This window comes from Acyrthosiphon pisum, chromosome X, assembly GCF_005508785.2.
Source record: "Acyrthosiphon pisum isolate AL4f chromosome X, pea_aphid_22Mar2018_4r6ur, whole genome shotgun sequence".
Classification (NCBI taxonomy): domain Eukaryota; kingdom Metazoa; phylum Arthropoda; class Insecta; order Hemiptera; family Aphididae; genus Acyrthosiphon; species Acyrthosiphon pisum.
Window position 1 is genome coordinate 61638022 of NC_042493.1, and position 21363 is coordinate 61659384.

General features: G+C 29.2%; 2 protein-coding genes across 2 annotated transcripts in view; one reads left to right on the forward strand and one right to left on the reverse strand.

The window, feature by feature from the left end:
* The window catches only part of LOC100167576 (carbonic anhydrase-related protein 10), a 267663-nt gene extending 264139 nt beyond the window's left edge, over positions 1-3524 (forward strand). The window contains exons 10-11 of the mRNA XM_029487972.1: positions 778-826; positions 1255-3524. Coding sequence (XP_029343832.1) covers positions 778-826; positions 1255-1277 — 72 coding nt within the window. The 3' untranslated portion in view covers positions 1278-3524. The remainder of the gene's footprint in view (positions 1-777; positions 827-1254) is intronic.
* An 11339-nt stretch (positions 3525-14863) lies between these two features.
* On the reverse strand, positions 14864-16374 carry LOC100167018 (cytochrome P450 4g15-like). Its single transcript, XM_029487993.1, has 5 exons — positions 16058-16374; positions 15908-15976; positions 15505-15673; positions 15257-15442; positions 14864-15166 (listed from the first exon to the last, which is right to left on the reverse strand). Exons 1-5 carry the CDS (start codon positions 16178-16180, stop codon positions 14961-14963), a joined length of 753 nt encoding a protein of 250 aa, XP_029343853.1. The 5' UTR covers positions 16181-16374; the 3' UTR covers positions 14864-14960.
* Positions 16375-21363: the final 4989 nt, after the last annotated feature.

Consider the following 21363-nt stretch of genomic DNA (forward strand, 5'->3'; position numbering starts at 1 on the left):
ACGATATTATTGTTTGTGTATAAACTATATTATTATGTATGAGTTTTCTAATATTTCTCATCCTATTGATTGAACCCACATCCCAAATAGGTATTTAAAATTATTATACTTTTCAGTACCTAAATTATTTGGAACCCGATCCCTTTATTTTTTTTATCAAAAAACCGGAACCGAACCTAAACCATTATTTTATTTTTGGAGAACCAGTACCGGATCGACAAGATAATATTTTAGGTACTTTTAAAGAACATTAGAATCATATTCTAAACTTTCATGAGTCTAACTATCCACTCTATAGCTACGGCTTAATCACTTCACTGATATATTATTAGAAAAATATGTTGTTGAACTGTAAGACCTCCACTAACGGACACGGTTTTTTGGGAAAAAATTGCAAACCTAGTCCTTTGAAGAATATAGCGGACACAATTTCAAGTACCGAGAGTGTCTGATATTTTAAGGTTTCACTTTTACACTGATTTTACAGGTCATCGACCTCCCTCCTACCAACACAGAGGACCGTATTTTGAAAACTTTAAGTTATTTATACCGTCAGAGTCGTAAGACATAATATTATTATTATATTCTCCAACTGACCCTCTACTCGAGTATTATAATTTAATAAAAATGTGACCGCGCGTCGTCACCGACCGAATAAATAAAAAACCGTTTCGTTTGCCGCTCGCTACAACGACGACGACGACGTTAATGGACTGCGCTCTTGTTTTTTTTTTTTTTTACTCATTTATTACCTTTTTTTTCTTTTTTGAATTACAGGACGATGAGAAATACTGCCCGAGCATGCACAAAGACGTATACTACAAGGGTAAGTGCGTAGTATTAATTGCCGGTTATCCGTTTGTCACGATTTATTTATTCGTTTAACGGACGAGCGGACGGACGAGTAGCGCGCCGCAGTCCTTTTTATTATAATATTATACGTTTTATACTCGCGTACAACTGCTACCAGTTACCACTATTATAATACCCAGTCTACAACTGCAATTATAATAATACGTATACGTATATAATAATAATAATATTATAGTATTACCTACACAACGCGCATTACAGACGCCGCCCGCATGCACTTCCGACGACCATCCGGCCCGCGATATTCGCGTTGGTAGAGGGTCACGTGTACGTAATAATTTATCGAACCCTCCTCTATTTTTGTCCGCCGCGAACTCATTTTGGACTCGCACATCCCCTGCTCGATATTATAATATTATACGCAGTTTTGTTTTGTTTCAGCCAACGACTGGAAACCGCACTAATAACGTATCTACCTACGCATAAACAACACGCGGCGGTGGCTGCCGCCGTCGTCGTCGTCACTCATCCGTCTAAACAACAACAAATGCACCGTCGTCGAGCGACCAGGACGATGACGGCGACGACGACATTCCAGTATACATCGCATGTTATGATATTATTATTATGATATTAATATTGTGTAAAATAAATTATTTAATTAAGTATAAAAATAACTGAGAAAAAAAATGGCAAGCCAAAAAACTACAAAAAAAAAACCGACTCTAAGATTCTCAGAAGTCTCTCTCTTTCCTTCCTCCCCCCCCCCCCACTCTCTAACACTATTTTCCCTCTATTCCTATTTTCCTCTTTATCGCCAAGTCTCTCTCTTTCTTTCCTCTTATTTCTATTTTTTCTCTATAGGTACCTCTATCTCTCTCTCCGACTGTCTGAACTGATTAATTTTAGGCTCGATCTCGCGCCCCTCATTCCAACCTCTACGCACGATGTAATAATAATAATATTATCCGTTCCGCCTTCAGTCTGTTTAGACGACAGTCGTAATAGTAACTAATAACAATCATATACTCGAAATGTATAACGTCTTATATATATTTTTAAGGGAAAAAAAACCCACGCCGCTTTGCTCGAAAATCGGTACTATCTATACCTACGAACATTCATCCGTATTCTACCGGATCGTGAGAGAAGACGAGACGAGGACCTAAGGGTCGGTTTTTTTGTGTTTTTCTTACATTTTTTTTCTTCAGGGATAATAGTTTTATTAATAATATATATAATATATATACATGTCTTCGGCTCGATATCGGGAGGTTCTCGGAAACAGAATCTTTCGCAATACGCGCGTTCCAATAATATAACAGTAATATTACTACTGTTATAAGGGAGTAAAACGAACGCACACGAAAACCCTCGAACGAAACAATAATATACGTGTAGTGCAGCCAATAAAATATATATAGTTGTACCTATACTCCTCACCTACCCACTAACCCACCTACCCACCGACCTTGCCTACCTGCCTGCTCTACGAACGCCACCGACGACGACGACGACGACAACGACGACTTACGTATAAAAAACGCTCTTGGTTTTTCCGGGCGTTTTATAGATTTTGCATTAGGGCACGTTGTGTTTATGGCACATGAAAATATGTTTTTCCGTATCGTAATATCGTACCGAAATGTGTACTCGTCATTACGCGGGAATATAATAATATGCTCGCTCGAATCGTATTCCCTTACAGTAATCTCAGACGTCAGCACATAATAATAATAATACGCAAATTGCGCGTCGATTTTTTTGTTTTTTAAATAATTTTTTTTTATTGTTATTATTATTCCGCGAACGGCGCCGCACAATATTTCGTATTTAACGCGGGTGTTTACAGCGTGTCGGGCGTGAGTTGAACGATTTAATTATTTTTTCCTTCACATTTATCATAATCTATAACAATAATAATAATATAATATTATATTGGTAGACGGGTTTATTTTTTCATAAAATAAATTATATCGAACGATTTTTTTTTTTGAAAAATCACGTTAATCATAATAAATTCCACGTGAACCAAAACTTAACATGAAATTATTATTATTTTAATAAAATTATATAATACTATGTAATATAAAATTATACCATTACAATATCGTATAAGTATAGGTAGGTACCTATTTAGGTGATATTAATAGTAATAACCTCACATTCATTATAATAACACTATATTTATAATAGCTGTTGTTTTCGATGTAGGTGCCTAACTGTATATTGGATAAAAACAATAAAATAAATTACTAAAACAACTTTCCTGTTGAGTCTATACTACAGACTTGGACTTCTATAATATTATACTCATCTATGGAGTTTTACGAGACTTTAGAGCCTGTTGATATCGAGCTGATTTTGCACTGCGTTTAAAAAAAACATAATCATCTCGTACATATACGCGAATACATTACACATATCTCCATGATTGTAATAATTTATATACTCATATTATGTAAACAGTTATTTCAGAGCACTCTTAATTTTGACTGAAATTCAATTAAAACGTACTATTATTTTGCTAGCGACTTGATTTTATTGTAATATTATTGTAATAATACATAAATTCATACATAATATACATTATACATTATTATACATTATGCATATTATTATTATATGGATGTCTGTAGTGTGTCAAGGTTCCTACAATACGTTGTTATCATTATTAGTGTATTAATAAACCTTTGACTAAGTGTTTTTGATTTTTTTTGGTTTGAATTCTATTTATTTACCTATTAATTAGATATAACACAATCACATTTCGTGTTCGCCTATTATACGAATAGCTATACGAATGATGAATATCATCATAAAAATTGTGTATACTATAACGTACAGGTTACAGAAAAAAAAATTTAATGCAACTCCCACGCCGGATGGATGACACATGGATGAAATATTTTAATGTTTAAAGCGTAATTGTGAATAGTATATTATGATTAATAATAAAACATAATAATATTCACTATAAAAAGAATATTTGAATTTGATAAATGTAGGTATGTAGTAAATAATATAATATTGATAGTGGGCATGGTATTTACAATATATTTTAGTATTGCATAAGTAAAAATGTATTTTATCTATTTAAATAATATCCAATAGTTGAATAATCCATAATATTAAATGGAAACACAGGTTTATAATTAAACCAATTTACGTTAGAATGGAATTATATCAAATCGATAGCTGACTATGATAATTGTATTATAAAAACATATTTTTTACTGTACATATTTCATCAACCAATATTATATTATTAATATTAGTCGGTGATATGAATATTATCATAATTAGCTAAACCCGACCAAAATAATATATTTAAAATATTATTTTTGTTGTATATTTTAAACTCCCGGTGTACAATTTATTATTACCTACTCGTTAATAATTTTATTGCAACGAAAATTCGCAAACATAGTTTGTGGCTAAATAAACGGGAATAGTATAGGTTTAATGCTTAAAGGGCAAACACAGTTTTGAACTGATAGCGTCGTATGACGTGTGCTCGATTGCCTTAGACGAAAATTGTTCGAAACGTGTTTTTTTGAAATGTAATTTTGTATGGTAAAATATTATGTTTGAAAAATACGACGATGTAAAAAATACACATTGAACAAATAGAAAAAATACGCGTTCAGTAAATAAGTCTTGGGTGCGTGACAGATAAAATATTCGCGCGGAGAGCGAAAAATCCGGTGTGAATGAATGGGAAACATTTGACATAAAAATGTAAAGGTGTGGAGCGGAAGAAAAAAAAACGAAAGAATTCTAGTTTATCTGTGATAACAAATCATAACGAGAAGGCTGGTATAAAACAAGATTTCAACTACTTGGGATTTCTTTAAGTTCTACCTGAGAATTACGCAAACATAAATCGTTGCGGAAACAGATTTTTTTTCCCCTGTCATTTCTCAAACGCAGAATAGGATCATTCAATTTATACGTATATAGCTTTAAACAACTTACTTGTGTTTGTTTATAGGGCATTTTTTTTATTTTTTTTTTTATCTCTCGACGGTCTGAGACAAAAACTTAGATAGTATAGGTTACCAACGTTGAAAATAAAACCGTTGAGGTTTATTAATGATATTAAAATGTATATTGAAATGAGAAAAAAATTGAGTTACTTAAAAGTTAAGATTTCACAATACCCAACAGGTCATGATATGGTTAATCCCTAGATAATAAGTTAAATGTTTAAACTCAAAAGCAATATAGAATGATTACATAGATCAAATCTAACTCATCAAAATTGAAAATAATAAAATAATTTAATAAAATATTAAAAATATAAAGGGATATTTAAAATTGAACCTTAAATCGATTAGGGGGGGTCAAATTCACGCAGCCTCTCGACTTTGTCCTATCAATTTGAAAAATATGCCAATAACTTGCAAATTAATTGCAAATATTTTTTTTTTTTTTTGAGAATTTTACAAGTGTTTTCACTAGCCCCACGAATTTGTTCGATCGATTTGAAAAATATTTTAATACTATTTTTTAAATAATTCCATCTGATAAAACATAATATGTCACCCGATACAACATTTAGAGTTGAACGTTTAATTTTCTTTATGATTGACTCTGTAGCTTCTGGAGCATACACATTACACGCCTCATTGTAAAATCAATACATTCATCGCTCAGAATCTAAAATATGAGCTCAACAGTAAGTTATCAAAAAAGATATATTATTCTCTAAATATGTTATTAAAATAATAAATATAAAATTATGGAATGATACTATAAATATATCTTTAAAATATCTGTTTTGTAGGTAGTTTTAATCAATAATTTTTACTTTGATATTAATCAAAACTACAAAAATATATATATTTTTTTTTATATTACAATATTAATATACACTAAGAGATGAAATATGGTATTTAAATCGTAAAATAAATCCTTAAAAAAATTAAATGGTTAAATTTCGAAATATGCAAAATATAATACCTAATGTATGCACTATAAAATGGCAATAGTTTAAATCTTTGTCAAAACCAATTTGGGCTGGCAAAAAAACTTGTAAAATTCGCCAAATAAATAAATATTGATTTGCAAATTCTAAAAATCAATTTGAAAAGTATTGACATATTTTTAAAATCGATTGGGAAAACTCGGGGGGCTGCGTAAAGTTGGCCCCTCGTAACGGTCTTTTGCTTATAATATTTAAATGAGTTATTTGAAGATTGTGAAAATCAATTTGCAATTATTCGCAATTAATTTTCAAAATATTGACATACTTTTCGAATCGATCGGACAAAGTTATAATAATTATTATGTTATTTTTGATTTTAAATCAGAAAAAACTATATGTATTGATAAATGAAACTGAAACTTTGAATTAATAATACTGATACAAACGTTTAAATATATAAGCGATAGCTGGCTGAATTGTCAAATCCTACTCCATTCAAAGCGTTTCTACCTAATATAATATATATATTTGCACTTAATCCTACGAAATAAACGTAAGAATGGGTATGAATTATATATATGTTATATATTGTTGTAATTATTATATGTTTGTAAGGCGTAACTGATAGTCTTAGTTAGGTATTTATATTCTATTTTGAATTGAATTAGTTTAGCACTACGATTTTTCGTATCAATATTACAATCAATATTATATCTAATGGTTTCCATTACGATAGGTACATGTCCCGCAATCCACAGATGAATCGAAAAAAACATTGTCTGTGTCGTTAATGATTTGATTTTTCGAAACCAGAAATCGAGTCACAGCTGAAAAAAAAATGATAATCTCAATTATTTGTATGAAATATTATCTAATTAGAAAAAAATATCTCTTCAAAGAACATAAGGATAATCATATAATAGCTACGCATACATATGCAGACTCTGCGAGGTAAGTCGTATGGGAGGGGGGGGTGCATACAATATTGTGCCCAACTATTTTAAGCTATAATTAAATTAATATTAAAACACGTTGTTTTGGATTTTAAATTATTATGATTAAGCTTGAATACTATTTTTCTGTGAGAGACTAATAAATTAGTAAAAGGAATAATTACACAATTTATTTGTCACTAAAATATTTATTAATAATGTTTGCATAACTTCTATGACTGCTGCAGTTATATGATGTTAATATTTAGATATTTATAACTGTGAGGGTGTCAACCTTTTGTCTATAATTTTTCGACACAAAAAGTAAAAAATATTTATTGAAAAATTACTCAAATTTACGCCACTGCGCGCATACATGCATTACTATTGCCTATCTAATGCGCCGTCCATTAAATATAAAATATTGATAATTTGTTATAACATTATTTCAATCATAATCATGCTTTGTCATGTTTAATATGAATAAAATAAAACAAGTAAGATAATAATATAATCATGATATTAATATTAACAATAAGATTATTAAATAGATAAATTAATATCAAAAGTAAATAGCTCTACAATTTATCATTTTTGAAACTCTATAGTCAACATAATAATTTAATAATTTGAAAGCAATTTATTATAATATTTAATAATTATATCTAATTCAAACTTTTAAATAAACAAATCCTTTGACAATTTTAGTATAAGATTCAGATATATTTTATTTTATAATAATAAAACATTGGAAAGTCTATAGTCGAGTAATATTCATAATTTCTTACTTAACAGAATCAATAATAAATGTTGAAAAGAATTTAATTTATTGTTGTGGGGACGTGCTATTGGCTTATTATTAAATCGTGTCGTCAAGACTAGAAACAAACTATATCGACCATTTTATACCATATAAAAGTAGTTTGCAAAATAAAATTCTAACTAACGAGTCTTATTAGTTATTATTGTAAGCTTGGTAGATCCACGTCCATATCTTACGAGGTTAGACCCACTCACTACATTTCGATGTGATAGTTTTTAATTCGTTAAAAATATATTATTGTTTTTGATATTATAGTATGCGCCTACTTGCTATATTATATATTTTATCATTTTAATATGTTATATGGACATTTTTTTTTTAAATCGTGATATGCTTGTTTAAAATTAAATTGATAAACCTCGCGTATTTAAAAATGCATTCAAATGCAGAACTATTTACGCTTCAGTTGATATAATATGAAAAAAAATATGATTCAACGATTGATGGACTAAATAATGTTGACTAGAACAGAAAAACCGTAGGTTTTATTTTGTAAAAAAAAAATAATTCTATATAAACTAATAAAATAATTGTTCTTTCATTTTAGTTAAGCATTAATAAATTAGAACACCGCGGTTTTTATTTATATTTAATCAGAACCCAATCACAAAATTTAAAATTCTCCATTTAATTATAGCCTTTTTTATGAAATATATAAGCAATAGGTACCAATAAACAAGAGGTAATAAGTAATAACAATTAATATTTCGTTCTTAGCGACAAAAAAACCATATTTATCATTCAATTTGTTGGTATTATTTATAATTGTGTCAATATAATTAATTATTTTTTTCACAAATAGTTACTAACAGTAAAAATATTACATATTGTTATACAAAAATGATTTATTCATTGTCTTCCGGAAAAATATTATATTGAGATAAGCATAATTTTAATCTGGGTTTGAATGTTATTCATTGATTTCATAGTTGTGAAATACTTTTAGGTTTTAATATTTAGTCAGTCGTGAAAATTTTAAAATCAATAATTCGTTAGCCGTAATCCCGTATCGTTTTGAAGATGATTATCCTGCCACATTAACCAAGGGTATTTAATGCGTTTCGCAAGAACGAAAATCGAGGAACAAATCATATTTATTTTTCATTTGTAATTAAAGATAGAAGTAATCAATATAAACAACGAAAATATTAAATTTTATTTTCAATTATTTAATAACACTTTTACTATGATGAGACTGTAATTAATTAATGAAACATAGGTACATTTTAATAATAATAATTTTAGAAACTCGTATTTTAAATTGAATAAATTGTAACACTGTTATATAATATTATACAATATAGATGTTAAATTAAAATCATGTTATAACATGTTAATAGAACATTATAAAATATATTCTGTGAAAAAAAAATATATCATCGTTAAAATTTACCACACCAATTATTATAGTTTATTATTAATTACTAGCTGAATTACCCAGCGTTGCCCTGAAAAAAAATTGTGATTGTTCAACTCCTTTTGAGTGTGAAACACTGTAGAAGCAATGTCTTTTAAAATGTAAATGTTTTAATCCATAGCCATCCCATCCATTCGATGTCAGTGAGATTCACTTGTGATTATGTGAGCAGTATATTATCAAGTAGGCAATCTACCTGCGTTAGATCGTGGACCCCGTGTGGTTTGTACGTAAGTGTATCATTTATTAAACTCTAAAGTATCAAAGTTATACCAAGTTTGTCGTTTTTATTTAATTCAACCTACGGCGGATTAATACAACTAATTAATACAAAATCCTAACCTAACATAAACGTACTAAAATCCAAAAAATAAAAAATTCTAAACATTCGTAATTTGTATGTACCTATAGATAAAGATGACAAAAAAAGTAAAAATAAGGGAAAAACAATGTAAAAACAATGCAAAACATTATACCACCGAAATCGTGGCTCAATTTTATTATTATTATTATTATTATTATTATTATTATTAAGACGAATAGCAACATTTTATAAATAAATTTTCCATCGTAAATCTAAATATTCCTGTTTGAGCACCTCCCTGGGTTTAACCTCTAATTTACAATTTTTTAGTAGCCTATTTTCTTCTCAAAGGTCTAATCCTATATCTGTACCAAATTTAATCGTAGTCGGATGAACGGTTGAGGAATGCATAAAGGACAGACATATAGACAAACATTCATTTTTATATTTTTAGATTATTTTGCATCTGAATTTATTATCGGATCAGCGTAAAACACAATAATATGTTCTGATGAGCGGACTGTTTACGAGTCATCCACCCCGAACCAAAAATTGCAAATTGTCATTTCAGTATGGATTTTATTGTTTGCATTGTATACAATTAAAAAAAAAACCCAATTTCAGGAACATAAATAAATTAAATAGAATATAGGTCATGTTCGGTATGCTAATGTCGGGCTTTGCAGATTTAAATAAATCGTTGTAGGCTGTAGCAGACAACCATATTATGATACTATGACACACCGTTGGACGTTGGATTCGAACTATTCGTTGTTTACTTTGATCCCTGAGGCAAAATAACCATTGTGCATCTGACACATGCGTAAAGTAAACACGTTCGTTATTCAAAAATGTATTTCCATCACAGGGGAGGCTTCGAAAAAAAATATAATATGTATGTAAACATATTATTATTAATTATTATTTCACATATGAATTATCGGATCAGCGTAAAACACAAAATAATATGTCGATGAATTAGAGTATCCAAAAACAAAATAAAATACAAAAGAGACTTTTAAACGTAAAAAGCGTATGATCGTTCTGATTTGACACCTGTTGAGTGTTATTAAATAATAAAAATTATTGAAAAAATGTCGACCATATAATTTTAATGTTACTAGACCAAGTCCTCCAATGTTTCTCAAGAGTAACTATATATAGTAAATATATAGTAAATATATATACAGTGCAGAACATACTAATGCGGGTAAAACTACAAACTGATTTAGCACTCACTATTATACAAGATATGTAATCGAAACCGACAGATATTTTTTTTTAATAATAAAAGTAGCAGTAAATCCACCAAACATTTTACTGCTATAAGAATATTGTAAGCCAACCTAAACCAATCATGTTGAGTAGTTATTGTCTTCAAACTCGTAGCACGATAGCGTTAAACCAATATAAAGAGTATCATATTACCATATAATTGATACAGATTGATTCACCAACAGTGCTCATTTACCATGTTTTACCTTTAATAATACTAAAATCTGCTTTTTGGTATTTTTAACTATATCTATATGACTATATCTATATTTTTAAATTTTTAAATTTGTTATACATTCAAGAAGTGTCATATGGGAATACAATTTTTTTTTTCAAATGAGAATTATACTTCTTTACTGTAAATTGTAACGAAAATGTTTTTTTTTTTAAATTGTTTAGGTGTGTCATATCCAAATCAACATTTTCTCTAGGTTTTGGTTTTTGAGTTATTTTAATTTGTGCATTTTTTTAGGGTCAATTATTTTAACTTCTAGATTTCAAAGATATACTCGATGGGGGTTTGATGATTTTTAAATTATAGTAAGTATGATTAATCAATTGACATATTTTTATAGTTTGTAAAAATTATCTAAAATCCAATAAGAGCAAGACTACCTACATATTTTAAAATTATATAATATATACCTGCTATACCTATAGTATAATATTACTATATAACTATATGTTATAGTATTTTATATTTTTTTATAAAAAATGATCGAAATATTTGAGAAAATGAGAAATGACGTAGGTAAGTCACAAAATATTATATAACACGTGAAATCTATTTTCAATGGTTATAGTAGCACCATGTGTATACATTTTGGAAAAAAAAATACTTATAATTTTATGATGGTTATCTATTAATATTAGATTTTAAGACCACCATATAGCACTGGTAGCGTCAGGCACGTAGCCAGAAAATTTCTACTAAGGAGGGCCAATAATTTTTGGCCCTTTTATTATTTTCCATAATTTTTTTTTTTGAAATTCTTGTCGGGGTTATACAATACAAAGAATCTTATTAATTTAAATAATTTACCTTTAGTTGGTAATTGGTTAAAATTTTTTTTTTCACAACAAGTTATACCTATAACCTATTTAAGAATTACAAAAATAGAAAGTACCTGATAACAAAAAAAGTTACTTATTATTTCTTAGTTTTAATTCATCATTGTTTATACCTATTCATCAATTAATACCACCGCCCCTACACTGCAGACACATCAGGCTAGCGGTCCTGTCTCTCTTGTAGAGGTATGACTGGAAGCAGCCGTATCCCGTTAGTGCCTGTGACATGTGGTACGTCAGGGGCACTAGCGGAACCGTTCTTCCCAGCCAACGTCCAACAATTGTATTACCTAGTAATAATCACAATAGATTTTTCTCAATGTGCATAATCACATTTTTGATAATTGGTAAAAATAATTATATTTTGAATTTGGGGGGGGCGGCCCTGGGCCAGAGTATATTTAGGGTGGGCCCGGCCCACCCAGGCCCCCCTGGCTACGTGCCTGGGTAGCGTACAAATTGTTTTTATGGTTTCGTACGGTAAAACGGTACCCTATTACTAAGGCTGTTCGTCCATCCGACTGTCACCAGGCTGTATCTTTTGAACCACGAAAGTTAGAAATTTGAAATTTTCGCAGATTATGTAATTCTTTTGCCACTATAACAACAAATACTAAAAATTCTAGAATACATAATATAAGCAGTGTTGCCAACATGTTTATAGCTGATGATGGTACGGAACCCTCCGTGCGAGAGTTCGACTCGCACTTGGCTGGTTTTTTATAGTTTTTTTTTCGAATTAACTTTTTTTGGACACACATTGATTCTAAAATAGGTGGTTCATACATTATTAAAGAGTATTATCCTTAGTGTACCTGTATACGCACAATATACATAAAGAAACTACTCGTTTGATACTATTTAAATGCATATCAATTTAAAAAAAACCACCTGTTTAACAACCTTCATACAAAATGGTGATTTTCATTCAAATTTAGTCTCAGAACACTTCTTAATAATGACATAAAAAGTCTAATTATTTTAAAATATAGTCTAAATTTTATTTAAAAATCAGAATTAATCAAATCACCATTAAAGGATAAAAAGGTAATGAGCATTTTTGGTAAATCATCCTGTTATATTAAAGAAAATTGACGACTTCCGGTTCCAATCGATGTGAGTGACATGAGAATATCGATCGATGATTGCGTAAACAAACGAACATACAATATAATCGTTATGGGAAGACGATGTAAGAATGACAAGTGGCCATTTTCCGAAGGCACAGTAACCAAAAATAATATAAAAACATTATTGGCTCTCAGGCCAATATTGCTATAATAATATTAAGCCAAAAAACCAAAGATCGCTTGAATTAATTTTGTTCGTTTCACACGACGATTACCAAACTATTGGACAGAAACTAAATAGACGATTTTTCTTAATCCAAAAGCAGTTTATGCAGTATAATTGTATGAATTATAAATTATTCACCAGCTCTATATACGTATTAAAAATATACATTTTATTACATTTATTGATGTGTACAACAACACTCATTGATTTTAACTATTAATATGACATAATATTATATTGTACAGTGGCTTATTGATTGCTATTATTATATCCTCCATAAACTCATATCTCATAAGTATCATGCAAATTAGCTTATAAGGTTTTGTAGATTTTTTTTGTTTTTTTTTTTATTTTGCTTATCGGGACTGCCCTATATGGGTCTGCAATCTTTTGAAGGTGGAAGCTCTAAGTACAGCATATTATTATATAAATCTTAAACTTAAGTATCTAATTATTTATTACAACTATGTCTATACTGTACTCCTATAATACACCTACCTATTTGATGATATCTGATAATAAAATACATACTTACAACAAAATGTATGATCTTAACTATAGTTCAAGTATATTATATTTTTTCCTTAAAAAAAAAAAAAACTTTTATAACCTTTAAAAATTAAATGCTGAATACAAATACTAATGAACATTTGTTTAAAGTATTAAATGTAACAGATTACACGATAAAATGTTCAAACACATTTAAATATTTATATTAAACCAAGGTAAGTAGGATGTAGATCTAAATGGAATTGTAATGTAACCATAAAATAAATAAATTGATTGATAGATATGTAGAACTGGTATTTTAAATTTATGCATGCATCATACATTGTCCCTACTACAAAGTAAATAGGTATTATAATATACCCTAATTTGATTATGAATAAATGTCTATAGACAGATAGGTATAAAAAGAGTATACGAGCGAATAAAAACTATCATTAGTTATTTATGTTGCATTCAGTTATTGAGTACAATTTAGGTAAAGTAATGAAATTTATAGTAGTGAAAAACTATAGTCAATATAATGAGTATTAATAATAATAATATTATAATAATATTTTTATAATAATATAATATAAAGAGTACGGGGAAGTTGAAGCGATATAATATGCATTATTTGTACTACTTTTTATAAAGTGCGCGATGTACGCACAAGATATACTGACGACGTAAATATCAAAATGCAGGATGGTTTTATAGTTTTATTATATCAATAAAAATAAAACTATATAAACACAACTAGCTCGTTGACGGACTGTGGCACGGTCGACAAGTGGTGGATTCAACGTGTTATTCTTGGACCCTGCATGTATATAGATACGTCTATTATATATTTTATATTTGTTCCGTATCGAGAAAAAATAAACCGTGATTAAAAGTGATTCGTGATACCTATAATAATTGACTTCATAGCAATGATAATAAATTAGAAAAAAAAACACGACAATAAATACCAAATCACGCCTTTGTTATATTACACTATTGACAGATTAATTCTCTATATAGGCTAAATATAGTAAGAAACTAGTTTTAACTTATAACATTAAAATAAAGTAGGTGTCATAAAAAAATATAACACAAAGAATATAAAATAACTGCATCAGTAATTTACAAACAAACGGTTTTAAAATCAGCATTGATACAATTAATTATTATTTATTAATTTATTGATTTTGACAGAATACAAAATATGCAAGAAACACAAAATATTGATAAGACAATATAGCGGTGGTACGAAATGAAAACATAAAAAAAAATTTCATAGTCTCGACACAATATTCGAACTGAAAACTACTTAAAAAACTGAATATAATATAATTTTTCGATATTAAAAACATATAAGTACTTCTTATGTATCTAAGTTTTTTTATTCGTTTTTAATTAAGTTAGACAATTTTTTTTTTATTGATCATATAGTTAATTTAATATAAATGTTTAATACACAATTTAAGCTTCTAAATAATTATTAATTAGCATTATATTCTCCTTCACCCAGCTGTCTTGTATTAAATAATAAACATGATACACTAATATTAAAACTTATATTCAGGTAACTCAAAAGTAATAAACTAATCATATTAATCAACTGCGCATTATCCTTGCTTATTTTGATTTCGCATATTGTAGTATGTTGGTCTTTTGTCTCGCGGTCGAATTGTAACAGGATAACCGTGAACACTTCTCATCAATAAATCTATTTTTAACTTAATGTCTGTTAATTTGATGTCTGTATGCACACTAAAGTGTCGTAAAAATGTTGACACAGTGACTTTCATCGACATCATGGCATATTTGGATCCTGTCGTTTAAATTTAAATTTAAATACAATAGTATTAGAATATATAGGAGTTATATATTATAACTATGATTTCATAAAATATTTCTTTACCTATGCAACCCCTTGGACCACCACTGAAAGGAATAAAGCTATATTTATGGCGTTTAGCGACATTTTCTGGGCTGAAGTTTTCAGGATTAATAGACCAAGGATTTGGGTACAAATCAGGACTATGATGCGTGGCTATTGGGCTTATAACACACGTTGTTCCTTTTGGCAGTACGTAATCATTTGAAACTAAATTACAGTTAATTTAATATTAATTTATACAACGGTAGTACATTTTTGAATTCACTCACATATTTTAAGATCTTCTCGAATTTCTCTGAGTAACACTGGTCCTACAGGGTATAACCGAAGGGTTTCTTTTAACACTTGTTCTAAATACACTAGTCTAGTAGTGTCTTCAATAGTTATTATATGGTCACTTTCCCCAAATATATCGTAAACTTCATCGTATACTTTATCCTAAAATATAAATCAGATTTATTAATAAAATAGTTAGATATATAATATTACATTGTTTTAATGAAATTCCAATTTAAATGAAACGCGAATAAAGAAAATTGTAGTTATTATTAATTATTTTTTTTTTTAGTATTTAACATTAGTGTATACAGAAATATTGAATTTTTAAAAAATGTCAAATCTACTTCAAGAATATTTTAAATTTTTGTTATAGGCTACGTATTATATATTTACTTGTATATCTTGATCTATAGCTAACATCAAAAGACAAAAACAGATTGTGATAGCACTGGTTTCACTACCCTGTAATTACATATTTTATATATTTTATTCAAGACATTTTTCCAACAAAGATATATGAATTATAACAACATATATATTTACCCCAGTCATCATCGTTACAACCTCATCCCTAATATCGGAATCTGAGAAGTTTCCACCATTATTGTTCAATTCGAACAATATGTCCAAAAATAATTTTGAATATTTTTCTAAACAATCATACATCTTATTTAGAACTTCTAAATTTTTATTATGCAGGTAACTCTTATTATTGCTTATACTGTTGCACTGGAAAATATATAGTAAACAATGATTATTTAAATTCACGGTCCCAAATAACTCACCATCGTCATTGTTGGTTACGTCTACTTTATCATTAGTTGCTTTTAATCTCTGGTCAAATTCAGCTTTCTTTTCCTTGATAACCTAAACATGTAAAATACAATTATGTATTTTCGGGTACTGGTAATAACAATGTATATAATTGTTACGATTCGCTAAACTACAACAAGTTGGTAAATGATTGCTTAAACAATCCAAGGACCTAGTATTAGTGTATTGTCAAATGAATTGTCCACTATAGTTTTATTGCGTTTATGGTTTATTAACCAGATAAATCTATTTTAAATGACTTATTATCAAACATTGAATAGCTAACTATTAACATATATATATATGAGTATCCGCTGGTGTATTATTGTTATTTGTGTCTTGTATTCATATTTTTCGAATTAATAATAGTGCCAAATGTAAATTGAAAATGATTGACCCAAAATAGTGCTTTTTTTTTTTACAAAATAATATATTATTACTGAATAAAAATATGAACTGCAGTTCCAGTTTATCAAAAATTAAGTAGGATGAAATAATTAATTGTAAAAATAAAGCATGCAAAATCTAAAAACTGTGGTAAAACGTCAACATTAGAACACCTATTATATCCCCGTTGTGTCGGACCACCTGTCAGTTACCAGTACAATAGTACATAGTTACGTTTTTTGATATTATTAGGTCTGTTTCACAGTATATGTGTATCGTATGATATTATCATCATTGACAGTTGTTAAGTTATTTAATTTAATTTTTCATACGAAAAAAGTATACTTGAAATTCAATTTAAATTTTTATAAGTGATTGAAGTATAAATTGTTTTGACATTGGATATTCATCCTTGAACTAACGATTTCTCACGGGACAATTTACTTATTCTAATTAAAAAACGAATAAACATAGATAGTTGTCATTTTCACCAAATGTTTACATCAGCTTTATCTACACACGGTATAATTTAAAAAATACAATTTATTTTTTTACCTTTTTATAGACTTGTGAAATTAAAAAAAAAAATTTCTGTAATTGTAACGTGTGTAAAAAATATTTATCTTTAACACTTCCTCTATCTATTCAATTATAAAGTATTAGTATTGACTATACAGGGGTGGCCAACTTTCCACACATTTGATGTTATTTAATAGTGTCAAATAAAATTACATATAATATTTAAATATTTCTAAAATTATGTTTTTCAATATTAATACAATATAACACAACAATTATTGTATTAAAATAACATTAATAATGTTATGTAATATAATGTTATCATAATATATGTTATGTTATGTTATATTATTATCTGATTAAAATCTGATGACTATCTATAATAAAGCCAGTAGTGTTATAATAATCACCGGGTTAATTTTTATGGCACATTTTCAAATTTTTTTTTCGATTTGGCACAATATTGTAAAAGGTTAGCCACCCCTGGACTATAGTAAGGCTATAGACATGACTAAAATCTATTAAATCTGTTTTGAGTACAATAAGAGATAATTCAGTAAAAGAATTAAAAATTATTTTTGACCAAACTAAAATTATAAATGGAAATATGGAATATTATCAGATTTTTATTTATTAATCTAACATTAAAGTACTTCGAAGAAAACTGTGTTTATGAAAACAGTTATGGTAGAAAAAATCTGGAAAATCAAATACTATACTATGTTTTCTAACACCAAGTGCCTTCTAAAAATTCTATGTACTATACCCGTTACAACAGTGACTTCGGAACGATCATTCAGTTCATTGAAACGAATCAAAACCTATTTAAGATATACAATGAATCAGAATAGACTCAATGGATTAACAATGCTTCACATTAATAAATATATAGCTGTAAGTTGTACACTATAACACTATAATGTTAAACGGTTCGTAATCCAACCGTTCGTGGTTTTGCATAAAATTTGTAGACATGGCCTGTGCGGAACGATCGTGACTGGGTGGATTTGAATTTTATAACAATTCGTTTTTTGTATTTTTTTTTATACACAAATACAAAAATACAAACCAAACTTATTTTATGTCTATACGTATATATATACGTGTGGAATATATTATAATCTACATTTTTACGTTGCGACCACATAATATATAATATATTATTATAGTGGTCTGGAATAAAATGGTAGGCAGACAAAAGTCAATATATTGAAAGCACTTCAAAATGGCTCGAAGATAATTCATACAGTATGTATATATATAATACTGTGTGCAACGCGAAGAGTCTTGTCATTTACGGGGTACCTGTGCCCCTAAAATGTAAGTGGTGATCGTTTTGTACACAGCGTGTCGGTATGATAATATACGGGGCCGATAGATGGTATACCCAAAATATTGGACACATCGCAGAGTCCGACTAAATCGATGGAGCTCGGGAAAAACTTGCCAAGTGTTAAATTTGGAATTTTCAGTAGATATTCAAGAATTAAAATTCAATCGCATTTCAGAAATAATAATAATAATAAATAATACACATTAAATACAATATTTAAATTCGTTAACAATATTGCAGCACCCCCTAAAAGCTAAGCTTGTCGGAAATAAGACAACGTTAATTTGTATTTATAACTTAGACTAATATTTTTCATAGTCTTTGAAAAATAATAAATTATTTTAAAAAATAGAAGTAGTTTTTATAATTATATATTATATGACAGATGAACGCCAAATTAATACCTAGTAACTATTTTGTACAAAATATGTTATTACTTCAATAATTTTGCATCTACATATAAACAAATTTATTGGTAACAATATAATAAACAATTTTGTAGTAAATTATAACAATTGAAAAAAAATAACTGAACAACTAATTTTAAATACTTTTTAAAAATAAAGTAAAAATATAGAAACACTGCTGTTATTTTATACAGACATTTTAAGTTCAAATTTGGACGAAATTACATATTAAAACCAAAAATAACGATTTTGTTGTAATTTAAAAATATTATTCATGGGTACGTGAAACTTGTAGAGTATATTATTATATTTTATATACACAATGACATTTTAAATTGTAACTATCTTAGCAGACCGTCTTCGCTCAGAATCGTCTTTCGTATACACGATTTTATATCAATGAATTAAAATTTAACTTTAACTTTCAATTTTAAGTTTTTATTTTTCATTTGTAATTGAAATTAATTTTTACGTAGGTACTATCCATTTTACGCTTAGTGTGTATAATAAAAATGATTTTCCTTACAATATATTAAAACTTAAAACTCAAAATCTGGTAAAATAATACTAAAACAGTGTTCATAATAAATTGAATATTATATAAGTTTTGAAACCTAATAGGTACAATATAATATTCAAATGATATTATGTTTTGTGAGAAATTCGATTCCACCAAGTCAGGAAAATCTACCACTCCGCGATGATGACGACTACAATAAGTTTGTAATAATACATTATAACAATAATGCCATATTTTTATTTTATTTTAAATTGGTTTTGATAAAAGGCAAAACTTTAATCACAACTTACAGCGTCGTGCCATTTCATCCAAATCAAGGACGGGCATGCGCGGACGCCGAAGCGGTTATTGTCGTTTAGACCGATTCGTAAAGAAGAGTGAACTTATTCAAAACAATTTTTTGGGATAGACACGTTTTCAAAATCAGAGCCACTTTTAACAAATTTCCATGTAGACAATGACATTTCGCCTGAGTCCTGAGTCCACCCTTGATCCTAATTGACCATAATATTGTTATAGAACGAGTAAAATGACTCAAATAACCCCTAACTAGAAAATTAACAAGTGAAATAAGTAGGTATGTATGGCAAAAATACAAAAACCATTTGTTACTGGTAACCGATGTAGACTTAAGAATAATATATATATAGATACCTGCGTAAATTATAGGTAGGTATAAGATTATATTTTGAACTTTTTAGTATTGTTTCCGAAACTCCTATAAATACGCGCGCCCGGGACCAAGTGATCTGTGAGAGTGGGACGGTAACGGCGTCGTCGCGGGTTGTCGTCAACTCACCCCCACCCCTACATCCCCCGATTCGACACAATATTATGCCGACGACGAGAAGCGATAGGAGTGGGTGGAGGAGTATGCACATTGTTACGCAAGCACGTTCAACCCCGAATATCCGACCCACCCGTCGGACACCCACCCCTTTAGCCACCGGGCGCCGTTGGCGTTTTCCGAATAACCGCGTTCTTTCGGCGCGAGTGATCGACATCTCACCCCACCATGACACCTCCAACCCACCACCATCACCACCACAACGACCCCAAACTACCACGTTACCCGGCTCTCCCAACCGCCACCGTTCCCCAAACCCCTAACACATATTTAACCACACATACAAACTACGCATATACACGTTTATTATATGCATACGCAGAGTTTACCGAGTCACGTTTACTTCTGAATTCCGCGCGCGCTGCCGAACGTCACGTGTCAAATGTTCGAGATCACACGTGATTTATTTGAAGAAAAAAAATGTTTGTACTCGCCGTCCCTCCCCCGTTGTCTGCGCGCGTGTTCGTCTGTGGGCCAAATTCGGGGGTGTGTAATAATATCGTTGCCGAAAAACAATATGAGTGACTATATATGTGATTTGTCTTAGAGCAGATGAAGACAAATCAGGTCACATTATATTTTTAAAATTTAACTCCAACCCAAATGATTTTACATTGATAATATTAACATGGCATTTGCGTAGGCCGGTCGTAAAGGTGTTCAAATCATGAGTAACAAGCTAAATGTAGGTAACTATAGAACTCACGTAAACCATATTATGATAAAAAGATACAAAATACAAGCTGTTCATCGTTTTTCGGAACAACGGAACTCTGGGAAATCTGCTGTAAATATACGACCCTTTAATACGGGTCGTATATTATATTGGCGTATTTACAATTTTTTGGGGGACTGGAAGGGAGTGGAATATTATGAGGAATAATTTTGTAAGCCCCTATAAAATGCTGAGTAAATAATAAATCACTTCAAAGGTTGAAATCCCCTACAGCACCCCGACCGTAAAAACGACACTGGTCGATTTATCTTATAATATGAATTATAAATCGTTAAATTGCAATGGTC